The following is a 27,637-nucleotide window of genomic DNA, read 5'->3' as shown; positions in this document are numbered from 1 at the left end:
GAAAGAAGGAGTTTGTATTTTGTTCGGAGGATGACTAACATGCTTTTAGATCTACTAGAAGAAAAACGTGGATTTGAACTGGGACAAGTATTCATGTCTAACTTAGCTTAGAACTAGAAGAATTGTATGAGCATTATTTCATATACAGACTTTCTACAAACATTCATCCAGATAAATACATTTCAACTGCAACCAAACATCATTTTTTGTAAATAAAAATTTACTTGTTCAAAAAATTTCAACGAAAAAACGCAAATAAGGACACAAATTAGGCAGGAATAACCCAAAACAGGCATGAATGCCAAAATAAAGAGACGTAAGAACAAAAAAAAAGGGACATAATCCCATAAAATAAAAAATGTAAAAGAATACCCCAAGACTTGGCAATGAAAATAATTAAAAATGACTTACAAAACCCAGAAACTTCAAACGTGTGCATGATAACGATGATTATATTACAACTATATGGTCAATAAGTTATTGTATGATTGTCGTAATACTGAACTGTATGTCTCTATCACATTGTCTAAAAAGACATTATTATTGCATAGACTTGGACTGAATACACTACCAGAAAAGTACAAAAACCCGACATTTCATAGAATGCATGGGCTTTGGACTTTGCCGGTAACATATATAATGCCTACTGATATAGTTCCAGATTTAGTATTGCTATATATCGTGATGTATATTGTTCTTACAATAACAGTACTGCCTGATCTGTTTGGCTTCCTTGAGAATGCACGCGGAATTATTGCCGAATTTATTGATCCTGCTTATGTCAGTCTCATTCAGCGAGAAATGTTGGCGCAAGACGTCGTTGGTAACCGTCACCTCAAACTCTCCTCCACCGGGGCTGGTCCCAAACGTCAACTGGTACAGCACGTAACCGCTTTCGTTAGACGAGTTGAAGTCCAGGCGGGAGATGCCGCCGTCTGAGTCCGCTTGGGTGAACTTGAGGACATCCCTGTTGGTCTGGAGCTTGGTCAGTGACGTCACGTTGGTGATGGAGAGCAGGGCGCAGCGGGGTCGGTAACCGGAAGTGAAACGGTTGATCGTCTGGATCGTCGTCTGCATCGCCTTGGTGGCGCCCGGGTCCGCAGGAGAGACGGCCTCCCAAGAAAGGCAGGAGCACCAATGTGGAGCGATTCCCGCGTGGCTGCAGGTCCGATTAGAAGGAATCTCTTTGAACAGGCTGATGCCTCGCTGGTCTAGATCTCCTGACCCTGTGCCTCCGAACTGAAGAAAATCTCGGAACGTTTCGTGCATATCAAAAGGCGTTGTGAGCCTCTTCCTGTTGGCGCGGAAATTTTTCATCGCTTCCGGGAATTTCCTTTCGAACCACTTGGGAAACAGGAAGGACATGTACGGCAGACGTTCTTCCATTTTCCCGGACCAGGTTGACCTGACCTCACTATATCTGGCCCCGTGGTCTCCCATCAGGATGAGAACTGTATTGTTGAGATATCCACCTGTGTAGAGAAAATGGACAAGCCGTTTGATGTCGTCATCCATCTGAAACAAATAATATGAACAAGAACAGTTTAGATAATGGGTTGCTGGGTTTATTCCACAAGATCTGAGTATTTCGACTACAGTAGCACCAAAAAGTGTTACTTTTAAACTAACTAAATTTACTATTTCCTTTACTTCTTAAGTACTGCCAATGTAAAGAAAATGAACATCATTAGAGAAGAAGTTAAACCTTTAGCGTTGTAACTTCAGTGACATTCTGACTTAACTTGCATTCATATCTCATACCGGAAGCTATCTTTACTTTTGGTAAAGACAGGATTAGAAACTCACACTTGTTAGGAGAGAAACATGCTAAAAATAGACTTACCCGACTCGAGCCCCGAACGCAAACAATAAAGACCGGACGTGACCTTTTTCCTACACAGTAAACTGATATGGGCTTCATTCATTATGAATTATCAGCGGCCGGCTCAAGGGATGACTACGCCCAAGGCTAAGCGCTTCAGGGCAGAATGTATTTCATGTTTAGCTTACAAGATCTATTGTTATAATGACCAGTGCAATATGTCCGCCATTCTAGAATCGGCCGTTTAATTAGGTAGTTTATAAGAATCACTTTTCGTGGTATTTAACATTTCTTATTTCCTTTAAAAAAATGTATATCGACAGGGAATACGATATACGAGGGTGTTATGAGGCTGTCACAACGACCTCCAGTCTTTGCTGTTGAAAACAAAAAGTAAAAAAAAAAATAACCTGCATGAATATCCCGCTAACCGTCCCACATTTGTTTAATATCTCTGAGCTCTCGGTCAACTTGCTGTTTTATATTTGTTTAGCTTTCATTAGAAAATTGTTGAGACTGTTTTCAGTATTAATCCAATGATGTACCTTACAGTAACACGGTAATCAAACTAAGGTTTACCATGCCATTCAATCATCTACCTTAGCCATAATAAACTTTACCAAGGTGATCAAATAAACCATTTATCTAGGAAATCAAAAGAACCAACTGTCATGGTACTCAGAGTACCACTAACAATTGTAATAAAATATACCACTTACTATGACTACGGAAAAAATATGCTTACCACCTACCATGATAATCTGTTTACCATGGTAATTGGTTAAACCATATACCACGGCAATCATATAATATGCTTATTAAACCACCTATCAAGTTCATATAATAATGAGCTTCTTATTGTGGTCATCAAATAAACAAGTTGTTATGATAATCAAACATAACACTTTTCTTATCTGCAGTAGTTACTTCGAAAAAAAAAAGATGATTACTCATCAAACACACCTCTTATCATAGTAATCAAACACACTGCTTACCATGATAATCAAACACACTGCTTACCATGATAATCAAACATACTTCTTAACATAGTAATCAAACATACCGCTTACCATGGTAATCAATCACACTACTTACAATGAAAATCAAACATACCGCTTACCATAATAATCAAACATGCCACGTGTCATGGTAATAATCAAACCACTTGCCATGGTAATAAAACGGTCCGTTTACTATGGTAATCGACCATATCACTTACCATGGTAATCAGGTTGTTGTCGTCGTGTGACATCTCCACCAGGAAGTGAAGCAGAAACTTCCTCTTCTCCTTGTACATGACAAATATGTCCCGGAAGTAGTTGAGCCACACCTGGCTCTGAGACTGGGAGCCCAGACAGAATGGCTCATCCTTTTGCGTCAGATTGTGAGCGGCCAAGTAGAAAGGGCGAGTGTAGAAGTCAGTAGGCTGGTGCTCAAAACCGTGCATCCTGTAGTTGAAGGGCGCTGTGAATGGGGCGGCGTTCGACCATGATGTCAGGTACCCAGCTTTTTTAAAATCATGCCATAGGAATGGAAAGTCATCCATAGTTGTGGCATTTGGGAAATTTCTCCTAGATTTAAAACAAAAAGAAATGTTCTATTAGAATATATGCATGAAGAAAAAAAAAAGGTTTTGACTACAACAGGACATTGTACAATTGAAATTAGAACAATCCAGATGGATATTTTAACAAGCTTGATTTTTTAACAAGCTTGATCTTTTTTACAAGCTTGATTTTTTTTTACTACCTTGATTTTTTTTTTTACAAGCTTGATTTTTTTTAATGATTGATCTTTTTTTAGAAGCTTGATTTCATGTATACAATTAGTTCAAAATAAAAGAGGTTCCTTTTTCACACCATGTAGCACAACCCATGAGGCAGATGACGAAAAAGTCATCTATTGCTATGGCCGACGGTTCACTAGGGTGTCATGTGGCCAGCACAACGAACATCCACCTCTACTTTGAGCCATTGATTAAAGCTGTGTTCTGAGCTTCATTACGTATTTCCATGTCATCTATAATGTGCCTCTCCTAATTAAAAATCGCAGTTCCAATAAAGTCACACTGAGTAGGGATGGGACGTTGAAATATTTATGAAGCAACATAGAGTGCACGTGTGTCATGTATTTGTACTGTCATGTATTTGTAATGTCATGTATTTGTAATGTCATGTATTTGTAATGTCATGTATTTGTAATGTCATGTATTTGTAACGTCATGTATTCATTTGTAACGTCATGTATTCATTTGTAACGTCATGTATCGCAGGATTCCCTTTTCGTGTTCAGTAAGACGTCTTGTAAAGAAAGAACCTGTTTTGTTTTGTTCACGCAAAAGACGACTACTGAACGATGGCTAAACGAATGAAATTCGTCTTTTGTAAGTTATGAGAGACTAATTTAGTAGCATTAACAAATAGTTTTGTGGTTGTGGTTACTGTAACATATTTTTGAGAGAATTTTATTATGTTACATATGCATTTCGCAAAAACGGTATGAAAGATCTTACTTAGAAAATAAAAACTTTTACAAAAGGAAAATTAATAATAATAAAAAAAAAGAATAAAAAAAAAAGAATAAAAAAAAAGGGAAATTAATCATTTAAATTTTTTGTTTTATTTGATCAATACTCAAAAAGATTTTTGTCCCTTAGAAGAAAGAAACAAAAAAAAGAGCACCTTTATTCCCGCCCCTTCTTCAGCACGCGCAGTTCTCTTTTTTTTTGTCTTGGGTTTGTTTCTGTACTTCTGCAACTTATTACAAGCTATTTCGCTTTTAAGCAAAAATAATATGGAAACAAAAATTACATGTCCGTCATTTGGACCAGTTGGGATCATTCACCCCTAACACACACACACACACACACACAGGCACGTTTCTATATATAAACACACACACACATACACGTAGACCAAATTCAAGCAAGTGAAACTGCATGGCATGAGTTGGCTCGATCAATTGACCGACCCCAAACCAGCGAGCATAATACGTAAAAAAAAAAAAGGCCATAATGATAATTAGTTTGGTTTTCAATCAAAAATAGGCATGAGCTCTTCTGTGGCCAGGTTTAGAAAAAAATAGTCCTTTAAACCTGTCACCCGCCTTTCTATTACCCGTTTCCCACTGCACATTGATATGCAGCGTGAATGTCTGTCAAAGGGAGCTAAAGATCGATTTGAAAATAATAGCTCCATTGCTTTTTAGGTCTGGTGATCTCCCCCTGCACGATACATCTATACATTTAGAAAAGTTCTTTGGTAATGGTAGTTTTTTTTTTCTCTCCTCCCCTTTCTCCCCTCCCTCTTTTTAAAAACAAATCTTTTTTTTATATGCAACGAAGATATCGTGGTGGGAATTCTTAAGTATATTAAAAAATAGTCTCGCTAAATGCGTAATACGTTTAAAATCAAGGGTGATAATCATGCCACGCCATTGACAAGAACTCTTTTGTCAGAGTTATAAAAATGATATGTCTCTGCAGACGTCAGTATGAAAAGAAAGTTGTCTCAAACCTGCTGCTTTCTTGCTCCCCCCCCCTCCCTGGTTCTGTTTTTTTTTTTTAAATTATTTATGACCTCTTTTTAGTTCACCCTAAAGTATGATGGTATTCATATGTTTTATGATATGTGGGTACAGGGTACAACATAACACCGATCTCCAAAGTAGGGACGTTTGTAAAGTCTCAAGACCAATCAAAATGTGTTCATAAACTATTCCTGGCGGCTACGAGGCCACTATTATAACCCACAAGCCGGTGACTCCGAATCAGTATCCACAAAAACAAGTCGTTACCAAGATAAACAAAGAAACAAAAAGCATGGATACAATAAACATAAGACCAGCAGTAACCACAATGGCCATAGTTTCCATTACGCCAAGTTGAACCATCACTGTCCCTTACTAGAAAAACAAACAAACTTTGTGCCATAAACGAAAATGAATAGAAAGTTTGAACAAGCAAAATATATTTAAACATCCTTTGACAACAAACAAAAAAGGAACAACCCAAAGCTATTATAAGGGAACGTACACTAAAAAATAAATCTCTCAATAATGTAGAATGTAGACGATATTTCAATTATGAAATACAAAAAATAAATAAATTATGAATAATTGGTTAATTTTTTTAAATTTTTTGATTGATTCATGTTTTTTTTTTAGGTACAATAAATAATTGTTTGAAGTTTCAACTTGATCCGAGAATGGGTGTTCAATTATCAAAGTGGACAAAACCATACACATTTAGCCATATCTTTTAATACTGAAGAAATAACTTCCATTGTTCGCATCAAACTAACTAATTAATAATCAGTAATTAATTGACAATTTTTTTTTGTTTTCTTGTGTTGTCTACGCCAATGAATAATTGTGAAAAGTTTCAACTTGATCCGAGAATTGGTGTGCGAGAGAAGTAATGTGTACACAGTGTGTACCAAACAGACAAAGTTGATATAAGCTTTGTAAACATACAATTACACACTCATACACACATGTGTTATCACATACGTTGTGCCAGCCATGTCTGAAAAAGTCTGATACAGTCATACAAACTGAATGCTTACAAGACATTCTCTAAGTCACGTACAGGTCATAATGACACAGTCTTTTGCAATAAAAGTGTTCGCAGACACTTGAGAGACATTCCCATATTAAGGTCAGTCTGCTAGTGTCATTACCCGACAGTACCAGGTACTGAATCTCACGTCATTGTTGGACGATTGACATATTTTGGAGAGCTACCCACGTTATTTGAAATACTCTCCAACAGGAATCACTGAGAGCCGATGTGACGTAAGCGGTTTGAAGATATGGCGTAGTGATCTATGAAAAAAAAATCCCGTCTTATATTCTTTCATAAAAGTAAAGTCTATAATGTAACATGGGCAAAGAGAGAATGGGGCCACTGAACCCCTCACTCAATTGGAGTTAGTCCATAATATTGAATAGCCTTGACACGTAGCATGTAAAAGCAACAAGATAGCGCATATTGTTCCTGATAGACGGGCTTATCTTAGCCTATCTTATAAATTACAGACCTTCTTTCAAAAGAGAACATAATGACGCCCAACGATGTGTTAATCTGGTCTAGCATGTTAGTTAGAGACGTAATATGGTTTTCCTGGCTGATTCGGGCAACCCGTCCCATGCTCTAATGGCACTAATAATGAAGGAGCACTTGGTATAAATTTATCCTAGTGGGAAGCATGGTCAGAGGCTAAGTACGCTTGAACTTGGTTTGGCTTGGTTACATATGTAGGAGGATCGAGGTTCGAAACCCGACACGGGCGCCTAAAGGCAGCACGGAAAACCTTCTTCCAGATACCCCCTTCTTTTCTGGTCCACAATTGAGATTAGATCATAGCGCTCTGAACATGCTATAAGCTTGAAATTAGCACTATATAAAAGCTTTAATATATATATATATATATATATATATATATATATATATATATATATATATATTTCTTAGTCCATATATCTATATCTATATATATTTTAACTTATAAGTTATATGTCTTTGTCAACATTTTTAGATTGCAATTATGATTTTAATTTATAATTTGTATGTGTCCTATAAACTAATTATAATTTATGAACACTGTAAGCAGTTTTAAATTTAAAAAATATAAACATACAAATGAATATGCTTGCTCCCATTGGTAACGAGTAGAATAAAGTAAGATTAGTTCCAGTAACTCTTCCAGTCATTGATCGCTAAGTTTACTTTGGTTAACCTTATTTAATTAATAACTTCCTAGACATGACCATGCTTCCTTAAATCTGTCGGACCATTTTCCCTGGAGTGACTTAAGGCCAATAAGGTCTTTAAAAATATTGAAATTATCGCAACCTTTTTTTTTCTTATAACGAAAAGCTCAAAAAGGCAACATACAAAAAATGTCCAACGCGTGAGTACAATAACAGAGCATACCGAAGTCACTACATATTTGAACAATTCAAAGCTAACAATGACATTAAACTAACGTGTTTCCTTTTTAGTTTTATAAACATTTCGATCAATTTGGCGTCTTAATAGTAAGTACATTAAATTCCTGGGAAACCTTTTTTCTAAAAATAGATTATTCTCATTTTTTTTTGCAAATAGGCATGCTTTTTCTTGGGGGGGGGGGGGGAAATGGTAAATGCGCCAGTTGTTATTGTGCAATGCGCCACTTTTGGCGCATGCTCCATAAGTTGGGGGCTAGAGGATACTGTCAAGAAAGGAGATAATGTTTACTTCAACATCTTTGTATGTATTCTTCTTCTTCTAGCCAGCTTTTTTTACTGCATGGCTGTGAGCTCTTTTTGCAGACTGTGCCAAGGAAAAATAGTGTGCTGTTCTCTTCAGTTGTTCATGGCTGCTGTACAGCGTGCTGGTAGGGCTGGAGTGGTAGTAGGGTCTGCCCAAGGTGGGTTAGGACTTTGCATGTATAAGGTGGAAGAAAATACAATCGAAAGTAGAGATTCGCTGGAGAATGAACAACTAAGCAGAGAATGACACTTTGCTAAACTAAACAGAAATTAAATCCCTTGCTAAACAAAATAAAACTAGTAAAGTTTCTCCCGCGTCCAAACCACTCTTCCTCTTGCAATATAATCACCAAAACAAAACAGATTGACTTCCCTTTTGATCTAGGTGTTTAAAAAAAAATTGAAACAAAATTTTTATTTTAAAACATTTTCTGGTATTTCTTCCACAGAGCAATGCCGATGTTTAAATGAAGGACACTTGTATCTGACCTCTAGCCTTAACTTGCATGGGGCCACTGGGTCTTTCCTACTTTGAAAGAGTCAAGCAATGGAAAATTTGTGCAGCTTTTTCCATAGCGCTAGACTTTTTATTTAAATTTGAATTTGTCACCCCAACCCTGTCCCTCAAACTTTCAAACCTGCACACTTGAACCACGTGGGGGGGGAAATAAAAGACCTGCGCTTTTAATGCTCGTCCACTAAACCCCTTTATAATAAGCAATATTCATTGAAGAATTCATTATAATATTTATTGAATACATTTTATTCTATTCTAACTTGCATAGCACTGCCCCTGGTCTAAAAACATGATTTCAAAATCCACGGAAGGTTACATAAAAGGTTTTCAAACAATCTTGCATATTTGGCACCGTTTTCCTGACCAGCTGAAATACGTGAATTTAGTTAAGAAATCCCTATCTGAATAATGCAGAATGTTGTGTTTTTTACAAGAAGACTAGTCAGGAGAAAGGAATCTTTGTTTCCTGTCTCCGTAAGCCATAATAGTTCTTGATTTCACCCTATTGATTCTGGTTATCGGTTAAGGTTTGGGTTAGGGTTAGTGAAAGTCGGACTTTTACCACCTAAAAAGCAATCTGAGATTTCCCAAGGGCTGGAACCGGGCAATAACTCTCGAGCTGAGACATTCTAGTCTTTCCAGAATAAAATAATAGAGAAAAGCTTTATTAAAAAAAAACCTTTTCCATTTTTTTTGTCTACATTTTATCAAGACGATTTAACAAATTAGAATTGAAATTATTTTAATAGGATTTCTCCATAAAGTTTTATTATTATTATTTTTTTTAAATATTTTTTTTTGTGTAATCTTGTGTGAACAAACTCATTTAATTTTTGCTCTAAGCTAGTGCTGAACTTGCCAATTGACATCCTGAGATGAGCTCCGATTGGGATCAGTGCAGGACTGACTAATCCTTCCGTAGGGCTCTGGCAAGAAACTGGGCTGTCCGGCGTAGTGCCTTGTAGCCCGCTTTCAGATCGAGTGACCGTCCAGGCACGTTCCCCCTCCCATGACCCTCAAAAGTCGGGGACACTCGTACAAACTATGTGACTCTGTCTTCTCGCTCTCTCTCTACAGTGGGGAAATCCTTTCCGGACGGAGTCGGGCCAAAATGTGTCTCAGTAGGACAATGTTCCGTCCTTCATTGCGATATTGCTGGTTGTTTTGACCTTGAGTGATTTGTCTTCTTGAAGAGAAAATTAATTCAGAACTTTAATGGTTGAATATCGGTCAAATGTTATTACCAAGTGAAATAAAGTTTAAATTAACATTACATAGAAAAAAAAGAGAACAATTTTAACAGAAGAATCAAACTGCAACTTTTGATTGAAAAACGAATTCCTAGATTTAATGAGTTTTATTTTTATCAATATTGTTTCTCAAATTTTGTTTTCTTTTGACTTTTACGTTTGAATTAATTCAACTTTAATGAAGATGAACACATTTTCAACGAAAATAACTTGAGATCCCTTCTTAGTAGTAGTGAGCACAAGTGATTTTAAAATGTGATTTATTAACTATCTTCTAGTAATGAAGGAACGTCTGTACATCATTTCGAAAGGACTCTGTCTCACAACTATCCTGTCACATGACTTCCTATTGTAATTTTGACTTTGTAGCACTTGTGCCTTGTGGCATAACAAATAAAACTTGTTTCGGACACCGATTTTTTTTTTAAGTATCTAGAAGTGTTGAAACAGACTTGACGTCACAATTACTTTCAATTAGAATACAACTAACCAATATCATGTCAGATAGTCAAAAGTGATGTACTTCCGAGAATCTAGATATATAAATGTTCATGGCACTTATATCTTAATCCTTTTTTCATGTTAATATTTTAGTTAAAGTTTTACGCTTGAAGATAAATAGTAATAATCATTTTAAAATATCTTTTGGTAATTCTTGTTACAAAGCTCATATCAACTCATTCTGTCTGGCAAGAAAATTTGTACAAGTTATTTCTCCCACAAGCAATCTTGGATTAAGCTAAACTTTTGCATAATTAGTTCTTTTACCTGACAACACAAGAATTAATTTAAAAACTAACCCATGAATTAAATATTGGTAAATAATTATTTTGTTTAGTATCTTAAACAACGGAAAGAAATGGTACTTGACAGATGTGGTGGTATATCCCATTGAGAACTCGAGCCTTGAGTGAACATTTTTTTATGCATTTAGAAAACGATCACGTACACATTCACCAAGATACTCCACCCCCCCCCTCTCTTCCTTTCCCAACTGGTCCAGACAAGGGACAGGATCACCATCGCATTAGAAAGCTAAAAGCTAAAAAAAAAAAAACCCAAACAATTGGTAAAAATATTTCTAAGCGCACAGATGTATTATGTCTGGGTCAATAATTCATATAATTACATGACTGATCCAAACTAATTGATACAATTAAACTTAATATAAGCTTTGTTTTTTTAAAGAAGTATTTTTTTATATATATTTTCTTGTTTCTGGTTGGTTTACTGTACTTTAGATGTTTTAGTAGTTTCTGGTTGATTTACTGTACTTTAGAGTTTCTAGTAGTTTCTGGTTGATTTACTGTACTTTAGAGTTTCTAGTAGTTTCTGGTTGATTTACTGTACTTTAGAGTTTCTAGTAGTTTCTGGTTGATTTACGGTACTTAGTTTCTAGTAGTTTCTGGTTGATTTACTGTACTTAGTTTCTAGTAGTTTCTGGTTGATTTACGGTACTTAGTTTCTAGTAGTTTCTGGTTGATTTACTGTACTTTAGAGTTTCTAGTAGTTTCTGGTTGATTTACTGTACTTAGTTTCTAGTAGTTTCTGGTTGATTTACGGTACTTTAGAGTTTCTAGTAGTTTCTGGTTGATTTACGGTACTTTAGAGTTTCTAGTAGTTTCTGGTTGATTTACTGTACTTTAGAGTTTCTAGTAGTTTCTGGTTGATTTACGGTACTTTAGAGTTTCTCGTAGTTTCTGGTTGGTTTACAGTACTTAGCAGTTAAGACTAGATTAGGTTGAGTGTTAATTTCTATTTGGATTATCGCAATGTAACTTTAGTAAACCAAGAAAGTGCTACTTTGTGTAAAGTCTGTAAATAAATTAAAATTATTATTTTTTAAACTTAGATTAGTTTAGTTGACTTGGTTCGGAAGCCCAGGACCCTCTGCTATGGAGCGTGTCTGTGTGTTACTATGGTGACGGTGTGTAGAGGCTAGCGATTGGTTGTGAATGATGCAACATAAGCGGCATTTTCATAGTTTAATATTAGGTAAGTGAGCATTAATTATTTTACTTAAAGCAACAAAAAAAAAAAAACTGACCTACATTCTGGTAGTTCCCACTCGAACTTTCCGGTCAACATGGGCAGCATGACCGCCGTGGTGCCGTCCCCAACGATGTTGTGGTGCTCCAGCTCAATGGCGCCGAGTACATCGTGAAAGTACGCCCTCGTCTTGGGAAGCCGTCTCAGCCAGGACATCCTTGACATTGAATCGAATCCTAAGATGGCCACTCCCAGGCCGCCAAAACCTTCATCTAGTGGGACTTCCGGTCTTTCTGACCTATCCTGGGTCAAGGCCACGCCGGCATGAACTCGGTTGTACATCAGGCGACCCCTCCTCGCCTTGCAGGTGACACGGAAAAAATCCGATGTTATCTTAAAACCGGAAGTTATGTTCCGCGTGGGAGGACCCCACGTGATGTTCCCGTCTCCAAGGCGTAGTACGGGGTAGTAATCGCAGGAAATGCCCCGATTCTTCGCGGCTACTTGCCGTAAAATCCGGACCGTTCCATTAAGCACGTACACACAGTTCCTAGTTACGTTGCAGACGGCGGGTGGATGATGTTGTAAAAATTTAACCATGACAGGGTCGTCGATTAGCAGCTGCGGGTGCACGCAGGTTTGCGGTGTCAGCACAATTCTTTCACTTTCGTAACGTGCAGGTCCTTGGCCTGAAGCGGAATAGGTCACTGTGTAGCCAAACGTTATAAAGACCAGGCACCAGACACAAGAGAATACGGTCAGGAGAAAGGCAGTTCTGTTCTGTAGCACGCTGAGTCTCTTTAGTACGCTTAAAGACTTGTTCACTCTTCTCATGTACGCTGCAATATTCAAGTGGGATGCCATTTTGTTATTGCCTGATGGGAAGAAAAACAAGCAATATAAACAAACACTTTTAATCAATTTTGACTTAATCTTACTTACTTAATCTTTAAACAATATAGCATTTATATTTTATTTGTTACTGAAGTATAAATAGAGAAAAATAAAAATAAGTTTGAAGATCGAACCCATGATATTCGCCTTATTAACAAGACTCCTTATTAACGTAGTTAAACAGCCATACAACCATTAACGAAATGTTTGCTTGAAATCGAGGCCAGATTTAAGTATGTGGCGTCCCCGAGGAAGAAGTTTGTGTAGGCCCCGACATTCTTGCGAAAACTTTAATGAAGATCCACTTATGCATTAAAAATACTTATATCTAAAAGCAGACTATATTTTAGAAGAAAGAAATAGAAGTAAATTTAATCTCACTGTCTCGGACTACAGCTACAAGCGGACATTTCTAACTCAAGAGATTGTTGTCACCCGACGTAAGATTTAAAGTTTTAGCGCTAAAAATGATGCCTTTTTCTTTTGGTGTGAGTTGGGGCTGTAGCCCCGCCTCCCACCCAGGGCCGGTTCTACAGATTGCGGTGCCCTATGCGAAACGCCCATTCTGGCTTGGATAAGGTTAATAAGTAAAAATTAAGATAGGTCATTGCATTTTATGCATATTTTACTAAGAACAAAATCACTATCAAATTAACTTTACGAGCCATCTACAGTAGTTAGTAGTTTTCCAACAAAAAGCCGATAAACATTCAGATCTGCATTTCAGATTTACTATCGACTAGCAAGATATCGCTGTTGTTTTTTTAGAGGTCGAGATTGAGATTTAGATCTAGGCTATATTTGTATCCAATGACTATTAAAGTAAGTTAAGCATTTGAACTTCTTGTTTTGGTTAAAATTCGCCTTATTATTGAAAGCTGACAATGCCGTTTTTTTTAATCTCGAGTAGGATTGGCGTTGTCCATATTGAATGACACCCCGAGATGACAATTTTGTCTGTATTTAAGGAAATTTGGATCATTTTTCAGAAGATTTTAATAATTTTAGGAGATTTTCGTGACTTTTTCGTATAGTTTACAATTTCGGAATTCCAGGAATCCTTTAATAATAAGTTAAAATGGTTTAATTAATAATTTTAACCTAGAATTCTCGCGGGGCCTATGAAAGTGCGGGGCCCACTGCTGCCGCATAGGTTACAGTGGCCTACGACCGGCCCTGCTCCCATCCCCCTTAAATCCGTCCCTGCTTGAATTTAAATGATTAATTCTTTAACATGAGCTGTTGAACAATGTGTATTTTGATCCTTTTCCGTTCACATTCCACCCAGGAAGAAAGTGTGCACCAATAGAAGTAATTGAAATTAAAATAGAAAAAAAACAAACATTGTATACATACTATACACAGTTAGAACTTACTGTAACGACAAGAATTGTGTATGGCTCATTCATACAATGGTTGGATAGAATTTCATCTCAATAACTGTTGTGTGATCAAACACTGGTTCCTTTATATAGTCTAGGCCCTTTATATGGAGTAAGATACACATACAGCATTTATAACTATAAATAAAGCTATCGCAAGATAACTAAATATTTGAAAAGTATAAATAAAGTGATTGTGGGAATAGCCTTTTTTTTTTTACAGAGCTTATGTGAACTCAATCTGTCTTTCTGCATTCTGTCTGTCTGTATGTCTGTCTGGTAAGAAATTTGAACACGTTTTTTTTCTCCCACACCCATTCTATGATCAAGTTGAAACTTTACACAATTATTTATAGGCGTAGACAGTACATGAATCGATAAATAAACAAAAACAACAATTAGTCATTTACTTACTGGTTATCAATTATTTTGTTTGATACCAACAAGGGAAAGAAATCAGAATTCACAGATACGGCTAAATATGTAAAGTTTTGTCCCTTTGGATAACTGAAGTTATTTCTCCAACAGCCGTTCTCGGAACAAGTTGAAGTTTTAAACAATTATGTATTGAACATAGCAAAACATGAATCAATTAAAACATTAACTAAATAGTCAATTAATTAATGGTATTTTGTCAGGTATAGATTAAAGGCAATAATTTCTACATTATTGAGAGACATAGATGTAAGTGCAGAGTTCTTACACTTAGATAAGAGTTGTTGTTTTTAAAAAGTATTTTTATATTTTGCTTGTTTGGAATTTCTTGTTTGGAATAGCTTTTATATAGCGTAATTTGTATTCTTTTAGCACGTTGATAGTGCATAGGTCCGATCTCTTATGTGGACCAGCGGTGGGAGGGGGATATCTGGGAGAAGGATTCCATACAGCCTTTAGGCTCTCAGGAAATACAATTCTGCTTGAGTCTGGTTTTGAGCTCCCCCCCCCCTTGATAAACATCCAAGTTGTTTAAGCCTCCCATCCACACCTCCCATTCGTATCCCCCACCCCCTTTTTTTTTTCTAATACGACGCAGCTGATAAGAAAATAAAACATTGCTATCTCCACTCCAAAGTACACTTTTTCTGTTATTGATAGTATAATGGACATACTATAATATCATTAACCTTCACATATCCCTTAGTCTGTTAGACCGCTGGGGCACCACACAAGATCTGTTAACCGTTTTTGTCCATTCCTGTCTGTCCTTAAGCTTTAATAGAATGTATTTCAATGAAAGAACAGTTTAGTCTTTATGTTGTCTTCCTATCGCTTTCTCTGTTTGCCTCTTCTTCTTTGTCCAGGTACTGTTCCCTGAAGGAATGTCTATGCGATTCCTGAGGACCTCGTGAATATGGCCATAAAGTTTTAGTTTGCGTTTTTTTTACAGTAGTCAGCAGGTCATCGTGGGGTCTGATCGCTGAACTAATCCTGTCTCTAATCTCCTCGTTTGTGATGCGGATATGCAGTATAATACAATGAGTTATACGACTTTTCAGCGCTATCATACTGTCAGCCATTTCCGCCTCCTCTCAGCTAGGTATGTTCCATTAAGTCACATCAATGCTAACATTCAACACCAGACTATCAAGTTGTCACGGTGTGTACACAATTATTCAATGTACGCCGTGATGTCATATTTTAGTCAGAGTTATCGAGGGCAGTCTCACTAACACTTTTTATCGAAAGGCAAAACACTTGGCAAACTTTGGAAGGTCAAGTTACCTCCCTGAAATCATAAGCCTTACTATTGACTTTACTCAGGTCTCGTCTGTGTTGTGCACATTTCTAAAGATGGCGTAAGATTGATATAAGGGCCTAGCCTATATATGTCATGTAAGTTCCATGTACTTAGATTAAACTTCACTTGATGAAGACTAACAAGAAGCCGGGACATAAATAAACATATGCATGAATTTAAACGTGCTGTGGGTGAGGTAATCAGTTTAAACTTAGAGATGATTGAAGGCGCCAATACAAAAGTAAGTAAGTAAGTAAGTGTGTGTGTTTGTGTGCGTGTGTGTGTGTGTCGGGAGGGGGGGGGGAGTAGGGCTAGCAGAAGTGCAGACGAGGCGAAGAAAAGTCATACAAGAGTTGCGTTAGAGAGAGAAATGGAGAAAGGGATGAGAAAAAAAAAAGAAAGAGATAGAGAAAAAACATGGAGAGAAAGAGAGAGAGAGAAAGAAAGAGAGAAAAAAGACATAGAGAGAAAGCGATAGAGAAAAAAAAAGAGAGAGAGAGGAAGGGAGAGATTGGTGTTTGGTTAAGTACAAATAACAGTTGACTGGATCTATTGTTTTATATAACTAAATGTTTGTGAAGTTTTTTTATATTTTTTTTTCATTCAATTACTTTCTTTCCTTTTCTTTTCTTTTCTGTAAACTGGATAGAAATTAAGATAGAGATATCCATTGATTCAGTGTTTGTCTTTGCAGTCAGGAATGGAATGGAATTTCTTTATTAGAAGAAAAAAAGAATCTCCTGAAATTGGAGACTTTCATTGCAAAGATTATTCACAGCAGTCTGCACCTAGTTTACGTGCCGATTTTCAAGTTGATTGCACAGTGAAGCGAAATACTAGATCAGGGTGATACCAGACGTATCATGTCTACCGGATATACCAATACAAAACAAAAGGCTTACGGTTTATGGTTTTACTCCATTTTATAAGATATACAATTTTGACATTATTAAATGAATAAAAATGAGCTTTCGATTTCGATAATTATTTGACAGTTGGACCTTAGTTTCTAGAGTGGAGGGATATACCTTAATCATTTTGTACAACTATTAGTTGCTCTATTGGATATTAATTTATATTGTATATTTCAATTGCCAAAACTCTGCCTATATTTTACTTAAAGTTTCAATATCCTTGAATCGACATTTTGAACCTTCATTATATCCTTATATTTGTCGTTACTGTTATGCTCATGACTAAGGAACATTTTGAAATTAGAACTACACAGACTAGACCAAGAAGAAAAGAACCTTGACATTTTTGGGGCCAGTTCGTGCTTTCAAAACGTCTTCTCAGAAAGTATAACGATGCCGTATACGAGTTTTGTGTTTCACACTTTTAATAACAAAGTCAAAGTCAAATCAAATCAAGTCCACCTAAAGCTAGCTAGCAAGTACATGTTTATTTAGATTCGAAGAAAAATCTTCTTCCTCTAATTATTATTATATTATGTTAGAAAAAAACGAGCTTTTATTTTTTTGGCACTGCCAGGGTCGAGTTTTGTTAAAGAGAAAAAGCTCCATACTAACTATATCAAGAGGCCCGAACATGGAAGAAAAATTATACGAAGACCTGCCTAATCACATGAAACCACTGCGCGGCTCATCTCAGATAAAGGATTACTGATTACTGCCACATGAAAAATGAGAACGAAGAAGAAGCAGAAGTTAAAGAGAAACAAAGTTCCAATGTAGTCATGTTAACATTTCCACTGAGAAATTCTCTGGTGATGGGGCAGATCTGCAGCAGTACCGCCCTCTGATAGGCAACGAGGATGTTCCCAGGAATGTGAAGGGCCTTGAATGTTTCTATGAGGTCAGTTTTCGTTATCCCCTCGGTTGATATAACAATGGGGTATATTGTTAGTTTTTTATTATTATAATTATGGATATTTCCAGACATTAGACATAAGTTTATCAAATAAGAACATAAAACTAAAATGTTATTTAACCTTGTTTAGCATAACAATAGATCATGCATCCTCTGTTTGGGACCCCTCAATTCAAGATAACATTAAGAAACTGGAACAGACACAAAACAGAGCAGTGAGATTCATAACAAACGAATATTCACATTTGACTAGAGTAACACCTTTAGTAAAATCACTAAATTTAGAAAGCCTTCAGGACAGAAGACTCAAAAAAAGTAAAGTAGCAATTATACATAGGACACTGAAACATAATCTTCAAATACAAAAAAAAAAAAAAAAAAAAAAAAAAAAAAAATACTCAGAAAGACACAGAGATAAAAGTATAGTTCTCAATCCATATGCTAGGACAAATTTATACAAATGCTCTTTCTTCCCTAGTGCTATTAGAGCATGGAATGGGTTGCCTGAGCTAGCCAGGAAAACCAATGACTTGGCTGAATTTAGATCATTGGTTAATATGCATGACTAAATGCATGACGCTTAGGATGTAATCATCTTCTTTTTGAAGTAACGTCTGTATTATATAAGATAAGATATATAATTATATATATAAGTAAAGTTCCCCTGGCAGAACTTGTGTGGTCTATAGGTCAGATGATGTAAAGGTCGTCTGTTCTTTGGCCTATGGTTATGGGTATTATGTGGCCAGCACAACGACCAACCGCCTTTACTTTTCCCCAACTAATGTCAGGTACCCCATTAGAGCTAGGTACCCTAAGATCCCGAAATAAAAAATCTCAGACCCCCGGTTCGGAAGCCAAGCGCTTTTCACTCAGCCAGCACGCCTCCCCCCTCCTTTTCTCTGGGTCTATGATTATATTTCAAAAACATAAACTTTTGCGGCTTGAATGTTGTAATTTTTTTACACCAATATCTCTTCAGTTTTCACGTCACATGAATAGGACAACAGGCAATAAATAGGACAACAGGCAATAAATAGGACAAAGGCGCATGGGCATAACTTCCATGTGGCTCTAGCTTTGTGTGCGTGTTCTCTCTCTACAAAACCACCTACATCTAGACCTAGATTCTATGACCTGGGATCGTGCTACATAGAGCGTCACAGAACAATTGAGTAGCTATTTTATCACGCAGATCTTCTACTTTAGAACAGACGACACACGCAGGCAACCAAACCATACCTCTTTTAATGTTATAGACCACATTCTTGGGCCCTACCCCCCTTCCTTTTAATATAACATACTCATTGAAACAGATTACCTCTCTGTCACCTCCCGTCAGATAGATGCAATAGAATTAAGGCCGGATTTAAGGGAGGGAATGCGGGGCTACTCGCCAGTGGACTCTGCTAGAAGGGGGCCTACACAATATACATAAAAATATATATATAAAAGAATTTCGCTTGGTCAGAAGCTTAAAAAATATTTTTTTCTAATTTTTTCTCACAATACCTTTATTCAAGTCAGAACTTCATGGAGGGCTGGACGCTGGTATATAAAAAAAATGTCTTTAATGATTTTTCTAGAAATGTAACAGTTGATGTATATCGCTGAGAAAAAGGTTACTTGCTAGTTAGCCACACGGAGAAAAACTCTAGTTAGACCGATATCATTTTTCAAATAATTAATTAAATAAAATTAAAATTTGGTTAGAGATCTAGACATAGGCTTAGATCTAGATCCTACACTGGTTTTGAAAGGACTTCCGCTTTCCGAATGTAAGGCATTATTGATTCAAGAAATTAATGTTCAGGAACAATTTGCGCCTCGTCTTCTAAGTCTAGATCATAGACATAAATAACTATAGACTGGCCGAAGGAAGTAACTTCATGTAACTCGAAAATATGTATATCTATTGTATTCGGATTTCCGAATTATGAAAATTTGCATGATCTTCATTCTTAGAGATTAAAAAAAAAACACCAGTGAAAATAATGTAATACTTATATAGGTTATGGCTGAAATAAATATGAATACTTAACTTTTATACTGCTCATAAATGCTGTATAATAAAGTACACAAAATTGCAAGTCACAAATTTTCGTTTCAAAAAACTCTTCAATCGGCCAGTCTATATTTATTTATTTCTATGGTCTAGATCTAAAGGCCTAGCATTGTTGTGTTTTTAAATATATATCTAAATTGAAATATTACAAAGTGTCCTAGATTTATACATTCGCTTAACCAGGATTCTTTCTCGTGGAGAAGGTTGTAGGGCGGTAAAAAAAATGTTTTATTTTAATTTGGCTTAATTAATTAATTTTTAAGAGAAAGACAAACGCTATAAAACTTGGCTTAAAGTTGCATTTTGTTTTCTTAAAAAAAATATTTTTAAAATCTTTTTCTTGTTTTCACATTTGGACATGCAGCAAAATGTGGTGATTAAGAAGTGTACGCTTGTAGCGTGGCCGGAAGTAAATACAGCTCCAGATTTACTACAGTGCGTCTGATAAGGGCCTTACCCTCCGGCCTCCACAAACGTACGGAAGTAAAAACAGCTCCAGATTTACTACAGGGCGTCTGATAAGGGCCTTACCTTCCGGCCTCCACAAACGTACGGAAGTAAAAACAGCTCCAGATTTACTACAGTGCGTCTGATAAGGGCCTTACCCTCCGGCCTCCACAAACGTACGGAAGTAAAAACAGCTCCAGATTTACTACAGGGCGTCTGATAAGGGCCTTACCTTCCGGCCTCCACAAACGTACGGAAGTAAAAACAGCTCCAGATTTACTACAGGGCGTCCTACTCGCGATTAAAAAAAAAACGGAATTGTCAGTTTTCATTTATTAAAATGCAAATATAAGGGGAAATTTTAACCAAAACAAGAAGTTCAAATACTTACTTAGACTTAGACTTAGGTCCTCCCGCGCCGTTCGGCGCATTGGGCGGCAATCTGTCTCCATAATGATCTGTCACTGGCAATGTCTGAAGCCTCTTCCCATCTGGTGTCCACTGTTCTGAGGTCCTCCATGAAGGTGTGTCGCCAGGTAATACGAGGACGTCCCTGTTTGCGCTTTCCTCGTTTTGGCTTCCATGTTATCGCAACTCTTGGTGTGCGTAATTCATTTTGACGTAGAACATGTCCCGCAAACCTCATGCGACGCTCAGTCACAACCTCACTAAGTGTTCGACTCCCAGTTCGGCAAAGGATTTCCTTGTTTGAGATCCGGTCTGTGTAACTGACTCCCAAAATCCGTCTCAGCCATCTCTGTTGAGCCACATTTAGTCTTTTCTCAATTTTGACAGATGACTTCCACGTCTCACATGCATATGTAGCAGTTGGAATGACGATTGTGTTGAGAAGGTGTATTTTTGTCTCGAGTCCAATGGCTTGGCTAGTCCAAATAGGCTGCAGCCTTTGGAAAATGCTCCCTGCCTTTCCTATTCGGCACGCTACATCATGGTAAGCATCTCCATCATTTGTTATGATGCTGCCAAGGTACGTGAACTTGTCCAGCTCTTCAAGCTTTGACTCGCCAAGTCTGACGGGGACACCCTTTGCCTTATATCCCACTCGCATAATTTTAGTCTTATCCAAGTTTATGCGGAGGCCAATTTTGGGTGCCTCTCTGTCTAGGCTCTCCGTCATTTCTTGAATGCATTTATTTGTAGCCCCGAGTAGTGCAACATCATCAGCAAAGTCCAAGTCCGTCAATCGGAGTTGTTCATGCCATGGAATACCAAAGGCAGTCTGGTTCATTGCTCTCCTCATTATGTAGTCGATGGCTAGGAGGAAAAGGAAGGGAGATAAGATGCACCCCTGTCTCACACCTGTCTCGATTGCAAAAACTCTGTTGTTCCCTCTTCTGTTTTAATGCAGCAACTAGACTGACTGTAAAGGTGTCGTAGGATCTGGACGAATTTTTCTGGTATACCGTATTCTCTAACTATTTTCCATAGTGATTCTCGGTGGACACTATATATAAACGCTTTTTTGAAGTCCACGAAACTGATCGTTAGCCGTTGTTGGTACTCAAGACTTTGTTCTATGATATTTCGTAAAACGAAAATCTGCTCTGTACATGATCTGCCTCTTCGGAAACCTGCTTGTTCTTCTCTGAGCCTTTCATCTACAGACTGTTGAAGCCGTCTCAACAAAACAGTGCTGAAAACTTTGCCTGGGACAGAGAGGAGAGTAATGCCCCTCCAGTTGTTACAGTCTGCCAAGTTGCCCTTTTTTGGAAGCTTTACAATCACTCCCTTTTGCCAGTCCTCTGGGACTTTTGTAGTTCGCCAACAGAGATTTAAGAGATCAGTCATTCTGTTAACAATGCACTGTCCCCCATATTTTAGCATTTCTGCTGATATCATGTCTAGTCCTGGTGCTTTGTTATTCTTTAGCACTGCAATGGCCATGGTAACCTCCTCAGCAGTTATTGGGTCTGTCTTGACCTTGAGATCATTTTCTGGTCAAATACTTAAATTAAGTTAAATTAAATGTAATTTAATAGTCACTAGCACATACATATAGATCTAAAATTACCTCAACCTCTTATAAAAATATCAAAAGCGATATTTTGCTAGTTGATAGTAAATTTAAAAGGAAGATGTGAATGTTTATCGGCATTTTTGTTGGAAAACTACTATCTACTGTAGATGGCTCGTAAATTAAATTTTACTTTGATTTTGTACTTAATTAAGTATGAATAAAATGCAAAGACAAATTTATTTTCAAAGACAAAATCTTAATTCTCACTTATTATCTATATTCCTACCCAGACTGGGCCCCGGGCAATCTGTTTTGCATAGGGCCCCGCAATCTGTAGGACCGGCCCTGTGAGCACGGATGTTTAGATCCACATATGTTAGTTAGAAGATTATTGCTTTTTCCATTTAGTGAAATGTCGAAACGTTATTTGTTTCTTTATTTTACGTTTCGGATGTTCCTTCACAGTTGAAGAAAGTTTATACTTCCTAGTACACACTTCCGCAGGACGACAGGGGGAGGGTAGCGGGCAGGGTTTGAACCCGGGATCATCGATAAGTCGAATGGCAGTCTAGCGCGTAAACTGCATGACCAGGCAGCCATCCCAGCCATTTCTAGTCTAGTGATCATGAATCGTCCATTAGTGCTCTCGGTGCTTTATGAATTTAACTTATTTGTGTATGTGTATGTCTAGTGTATATCTAAATATGTCTAGTATATGTGATTGTGTCGAGCGTAGTGTGTGATAATGACTAACTGGATTTTTTTCCTTTTGACAAAATTGAATATTAAAATATATTGAATATTGTCTTTTCTTCTTTTTACTCATCATTTTTATATTGTTTATTCAAAGTTAGTACACCATATAAATTATAAATAATTTTTATAAATATAGATATATATAGGTAAATATAGAAACCACAATGTGATTATGTAATACATGAGCACAACTCTGGGAATGTTTGAGGTAATGATAACTGTAAAACCAAACGCATTGTACTCCTCTTGAGGCCAGATACCTAGTGAAAGAAAGGTCGAAATCATAAACTCAAGCCCTGTCCTTAATCAATGGCGTAGAAACCAGTGACATAGCAGTCATGGGGCGAAGGGGCCTATTGGTCCATGACCCTTGACCATTTGGACTTCCCAGAAGCCTTAGATTAAAATATCTTGATAGTGACAATGTAAACTTAAGCCTTTCTTATCTTATATCATGTAGTAATGAATCCTTACTGCATTATTTGTAAAAGGAATGCCATTTTTTAATGTAATTCTACATGACACCATTTCTTATTTATTCAACATATTTTTGAACCCTGGCGGAACCCCACCGTGTCAGACACCGGAAGCCTGACAACTTTTGATTTCCTACCTTTCTACACATTTTTCTTAATTTCTTTGCCCAAAAAGCGATAGATATGTGTTAATAGATAAATGTTAATAAATAAGTGTTAATAAGTAAATGTTAATATATACATGATTATTACGTGTTAATAGATAAGTATAAATAGATAAGAGTTAATAGATAAGTGTCAATAGATATGTGTAAATAGATAAGTGCAGTGGTGTAGCTAGCAATGTGCTGGTGGGCATCAAGTGGGGGGGGGGATGCATCAAACTGATGACAAACTTTCTCAGTAAAACTACACATTGTAATTACATAAACAAAAACAAACACATGTATTTGTTTTGGTAATTTGTTTTGTCCACCATTCTTTTATTCTTTTATTATTAAATGAAATTAAACGTAAGCTGTAGACCAGCTTGAATCACATTTTACCAGATTTGTTTCAATCTCTGAAGGCAACGCACTTTTACACACTTAATTTAACCTTACATGATGTTACTTCATTGTTCAATGCACTGGTTATGGACACGTTTATAATGGTGTTGTTGTTGTTTTTTAATTACCAATTAGTAATGATCCAATCTCTTTTGTGGACCAGTGGGGGGGGGGGTATCTGGGAGAAGGTTTTCTAACCGCTCAGCAAACACAACCCTGCTATAGCTGGGATTGGAACTCAAGCCCCCCTTGTAAGATGGCCAAGCTGTAGCCAAGCGGTTTTAGCCTCTCAGCGATACATCCTGGAGGGAACTTGAAGTTTGTCTGTGACTGTGACTAGGCAACAATAATGACAGCAAGGCTCAAGATTTATATAAGCAAGAGGGGAAAATGTGGAGAGATTATCTGTAGAGAAACTTGGACATCATGGGTTTTCTCTTCAAGCAGAATCTGGCACTCAGGTGGGCATCACGAACGAGTTGAAGAAGAATTGTCAGTACAAAATCAAAGAAATATCCTGGAGTGAAATTACTATCCAAGTGCGATCCATTCCTGAGACACCGAATACATAGATGTCCCAACAAAATGAAAACGAATTTATTGAAATATAACTGATCATGAAAACCAAAACTAAATCATACAGAAAGTTTAGAAAGTCAAATATTTCTCGATTGTTTTCTAAGGTAATAAATAGTGTTTAAAATCTGGATCGAAATTTTATGGTACATTGTCATGCAGAACCGTTTGATTGTCTAAGAGCGAGCTCTAGGTTGAAAAAAAAACCCTGATTGATTAGGGAAAAAAAACAACCTGTTTGAACAACCGTTCTGTCTGGAAGAGATCCGAGTCAATGCCTATGTAAAGCATTGCTATTTCCGATTTATCTGGCACTCCGTGCGCATGAGAAAGAATGTATGGCCGAAGGCCGAGTATACCAGGAACCTCCGCCATTTTCCTATGTTGTACCAAGCTAACAGTGTAGGACTCGCCATTAATGTAACGGTCCCTTGAGGTACGGCGAATGGATTATCGACAGGATCGTGGAAGCTCTCAACTCCGCTCCGTGCAATGGGTCCACTCTAGCGTACCCTTGGACACTCCCACGGGAGTTTTGTTTTGATATTCATTTAGCCTAACCACTTCCTCTAATGGTTGTTTCCACACGAGCGCCACGTTGAGTCAGAATAACGTGCTCACGTCATGCAGAACCTCAAAGATGTATTGGCCACAAGAAAAAATTGCCAGGCGAAAAAAGCTGAAGATAAAATTTATATCAACACACAAGAAAGAGCTACCGATGGGAATACTCCACTTGGACCGTAGTGTTCATGAAATAATTACCCCATAAGAACAACGTCATGATAAATATGAATTTTAGTCCCCTTATTGAACACTCAGGTGGAAATCCATCTCGATAGTTCTCTTAGCGACATAGACAAAAACGAATTTTGTCTGGGGGCTTCAGGTAGGCTAATTGTCGCAATTTCTCCAGAAGTCTCCGAACTTCCAAAACAAGAATCTATTGAGCTTTAGAGTTTAATATAAAAAAAAGTCCGTCCCCGAGTATTGCTATCTTGATTCTCATATTTTCAGGTAGGCGAATTGTCGCAGTTTCTCCAGAAGTCTCTGAACTTCCAAAACAAGAATCTATTGAGCTTTAGAGTTTTATAAAAAAAAAATAAAGTCCGTCCCCGAGTATTGCTATCTTGATTCTCATATTTTTTTTTTTTTACTATTGTGGTAAGTGTGGCTACATGCGAAGTTTTTCCAAACTTACTTTAACGAAGTTATACTAACGACCAACAATGATGAATGTACGACTCACTTATTTGTCAATTTCGTCTATTGAACAAGACATAGTGGAAAAAACTGATTTCGATACAATTATCGATAGTTTTACAACGTGGGATTGAACGAAAGTAAATAACTCACCGTGCTCTCAGGATCGCTGGAATCTGTCCGATTGCAGAAGCACAATCCAACTATGATCAATTAATATCCCCGATAAAAAGAAATAATGTCACAATCTCCAAATCGAATTTACATGTCCCTATTTACTAACACAATAGAAAAAAACAAAAATCCTCAATCCAGAAATCCAAACTCATAACTCCTCTGTTAACACATCAACACAGCCCTCAGGTCAGTTTCCCTCCAAGCACAAAACACAGCTCAAAAAGTTTTTCACTTGGGAAAACAAAAGGTCAGTTTGGGGGGGGGGGACAAGTTGATAACAATATATAAGAGTTGATAGATAGGTGTCAATAGATAGGTGTCAATAGATAGGTGTTGATAGATAAGTGTTGATAGATAGGTGTCAATAGATAAGTGTTGATAGATAAGTGTTGATAGATAAGTGTTAATAGATAAGTTTTAATCTATAAGTGTTAATAGATAAGTGTTGATAGATAAGTGTTGATAGATAAGTGTTGATAGATAAGTGTTAATAGATACGTGTTGATAGATAAGTGTTGATAGATAAGTGTTAATAGATAAGTGCTTATAGATAAGTGTTAATAGATAAGTTTTAATCTATAAGTGTTAATAGATAAGTGTTGATAGATAAGTGTTTATAGATAAGTGTCAATAGATAAGTGTTAATAGATAAGTTTTAATCTATAAGTGTTAATAGATAAGTGTTGATAGATAAGTGTTTATAGATAAGTGTCAATAGATAAGTGTTAATAGATAAGTTTTAATCTATAAGTGTTAATAGATAAGTGTTGATAGATAAGTGTTGATAGATAAGTGTTGATAGATAAGTGCTTATAGATAAATGTTTAAAGATCATTTTTAATCTATAAGTGTTAATAGATACGTGTTGAGAGATCAGTGTTGTTTTATGTATTTACAAATATCTGAAAAATATGTATAATATCTTACGATTTGAAATGAACTCAAATGATCTCCCATTCAGACCTAGCTGGCCATGAGGCGGATGATGTACCAAAGATCATCTGTCTATTTGTACCATAATGAAGGAGAGTGTTATGTGGCCAGCACAAAGACGAACCGCGTTTACTTTCCAAGTAAAAAATCCAAATCTTCGAATTAGGAACCACTCGGCTTGTTAACCAGGCACCTTAACTCTCCAACACAAGACATCTGTACTATACAACAAAATATTTCAGATTGAAAACACAAACTTTTACACCCACAAAAAAACACGCACACAGCGGAAACTCCACAATGGAATGTAATTAACATAAAAATGTTGTACAAAGTTTAAACCCAAAACTAATTGACTTGTGAACGCTCACACTATAAGCGATCCTTGTCACAAATAGACTGTTCAATAACTTTCTTGAGACATCTTGTATCACAGAACATCTCAAATAAAAAATCTTTCCAAGAGAAAAAAAAAATTACAATATTTTTTTTTTCACGAAATCATTACCGTACAATTCTACTTATTGCTTGTTTCTAATCTGAACTGATTTACTGTAAGCCCATGTTTGCTAATTATACTTATGGCTTGCATATCAGAATAGCGAAGCGCTTGAAGTATGCAAAGAACTGAGACGCGCAATTTGCGTGTCTTGCTGATAACGCGCGTGACCTTGCCGCTGAATATCGAGCAGACGCACTCTGATGTCGTCTGCTTGAAAACTTGTATGTCGCTTAAGTTTTTTTTTTCCAATGTAATTTTTTTTTTAAATTCTGAAATAGATTTAGAGTGGCTATATTTTA

The 27,637-nt window shown here is 36.8% G+C and overlaps 1 protein-coding gene across 5 annotated transcripts; it reads right to left on the bottom strand.

The window, feature by feature from the left end:
• Positions 1–199: 199 nt before the first annotated feature.
• Positions 200–27,637, bottom strand: LOC106062073 (uncharacterized). Of its 5 annotated transcripts, none has more exons than XM_056030725.1 (6): positions 26,831–27,637; positions 25,880–26,134; positions 14,104–14,210; positions 11,892–12,708; positions 3,042–3,393; positions 200–1,515 (listed from the first exon to the last, which is right to left on the bottom strand). In XM_056030725.1, the coding sequence occupies exons 4-6, from the start codon at positions 12,695–12,697 to the stop codon at positions 673–675; spliced, it is 2,001 nt and encodes a 666-aa protein (XP_055886700.1). In that variant the 5' UTR covers positions 12,698–12,708; positions 14,104–14,210; positions 25,880–26,134; positions 26,831–27,637; the 3' UTR covers positions 200–672. The 5 variants fall into 5 exon arrangements, with proteins under 5 accessions (XP_055886700.1, XP_055886702.1, XP_055886701.1 ...); XM_056030727.1 differs by having other exon boundaries at positions 25,880–25,997; XM_056030726.1 differs by lacking the exon at positions 14,104–14,210.

This window comes from Biomphalaria glabrata, chromosome 5, assembly GCF_947242115.1.
Source record: "Biomphalaria glabrata chromosome 5, xgBioGlab47.1, whole genome shotgun sequence".
NCBI classification, from domain to species: domain Eukaryota; kingdom Metazoa; phylum Mollusca; class Gastropoda; family Planorbidae; genus Biomphalaria; species Biomphalaria glabrata.
The sequence above is the reverse complement of the archived record's forward strand: the minus strand, read 5'-3'. Positions and strand labels throughout refer to the sequence as shown.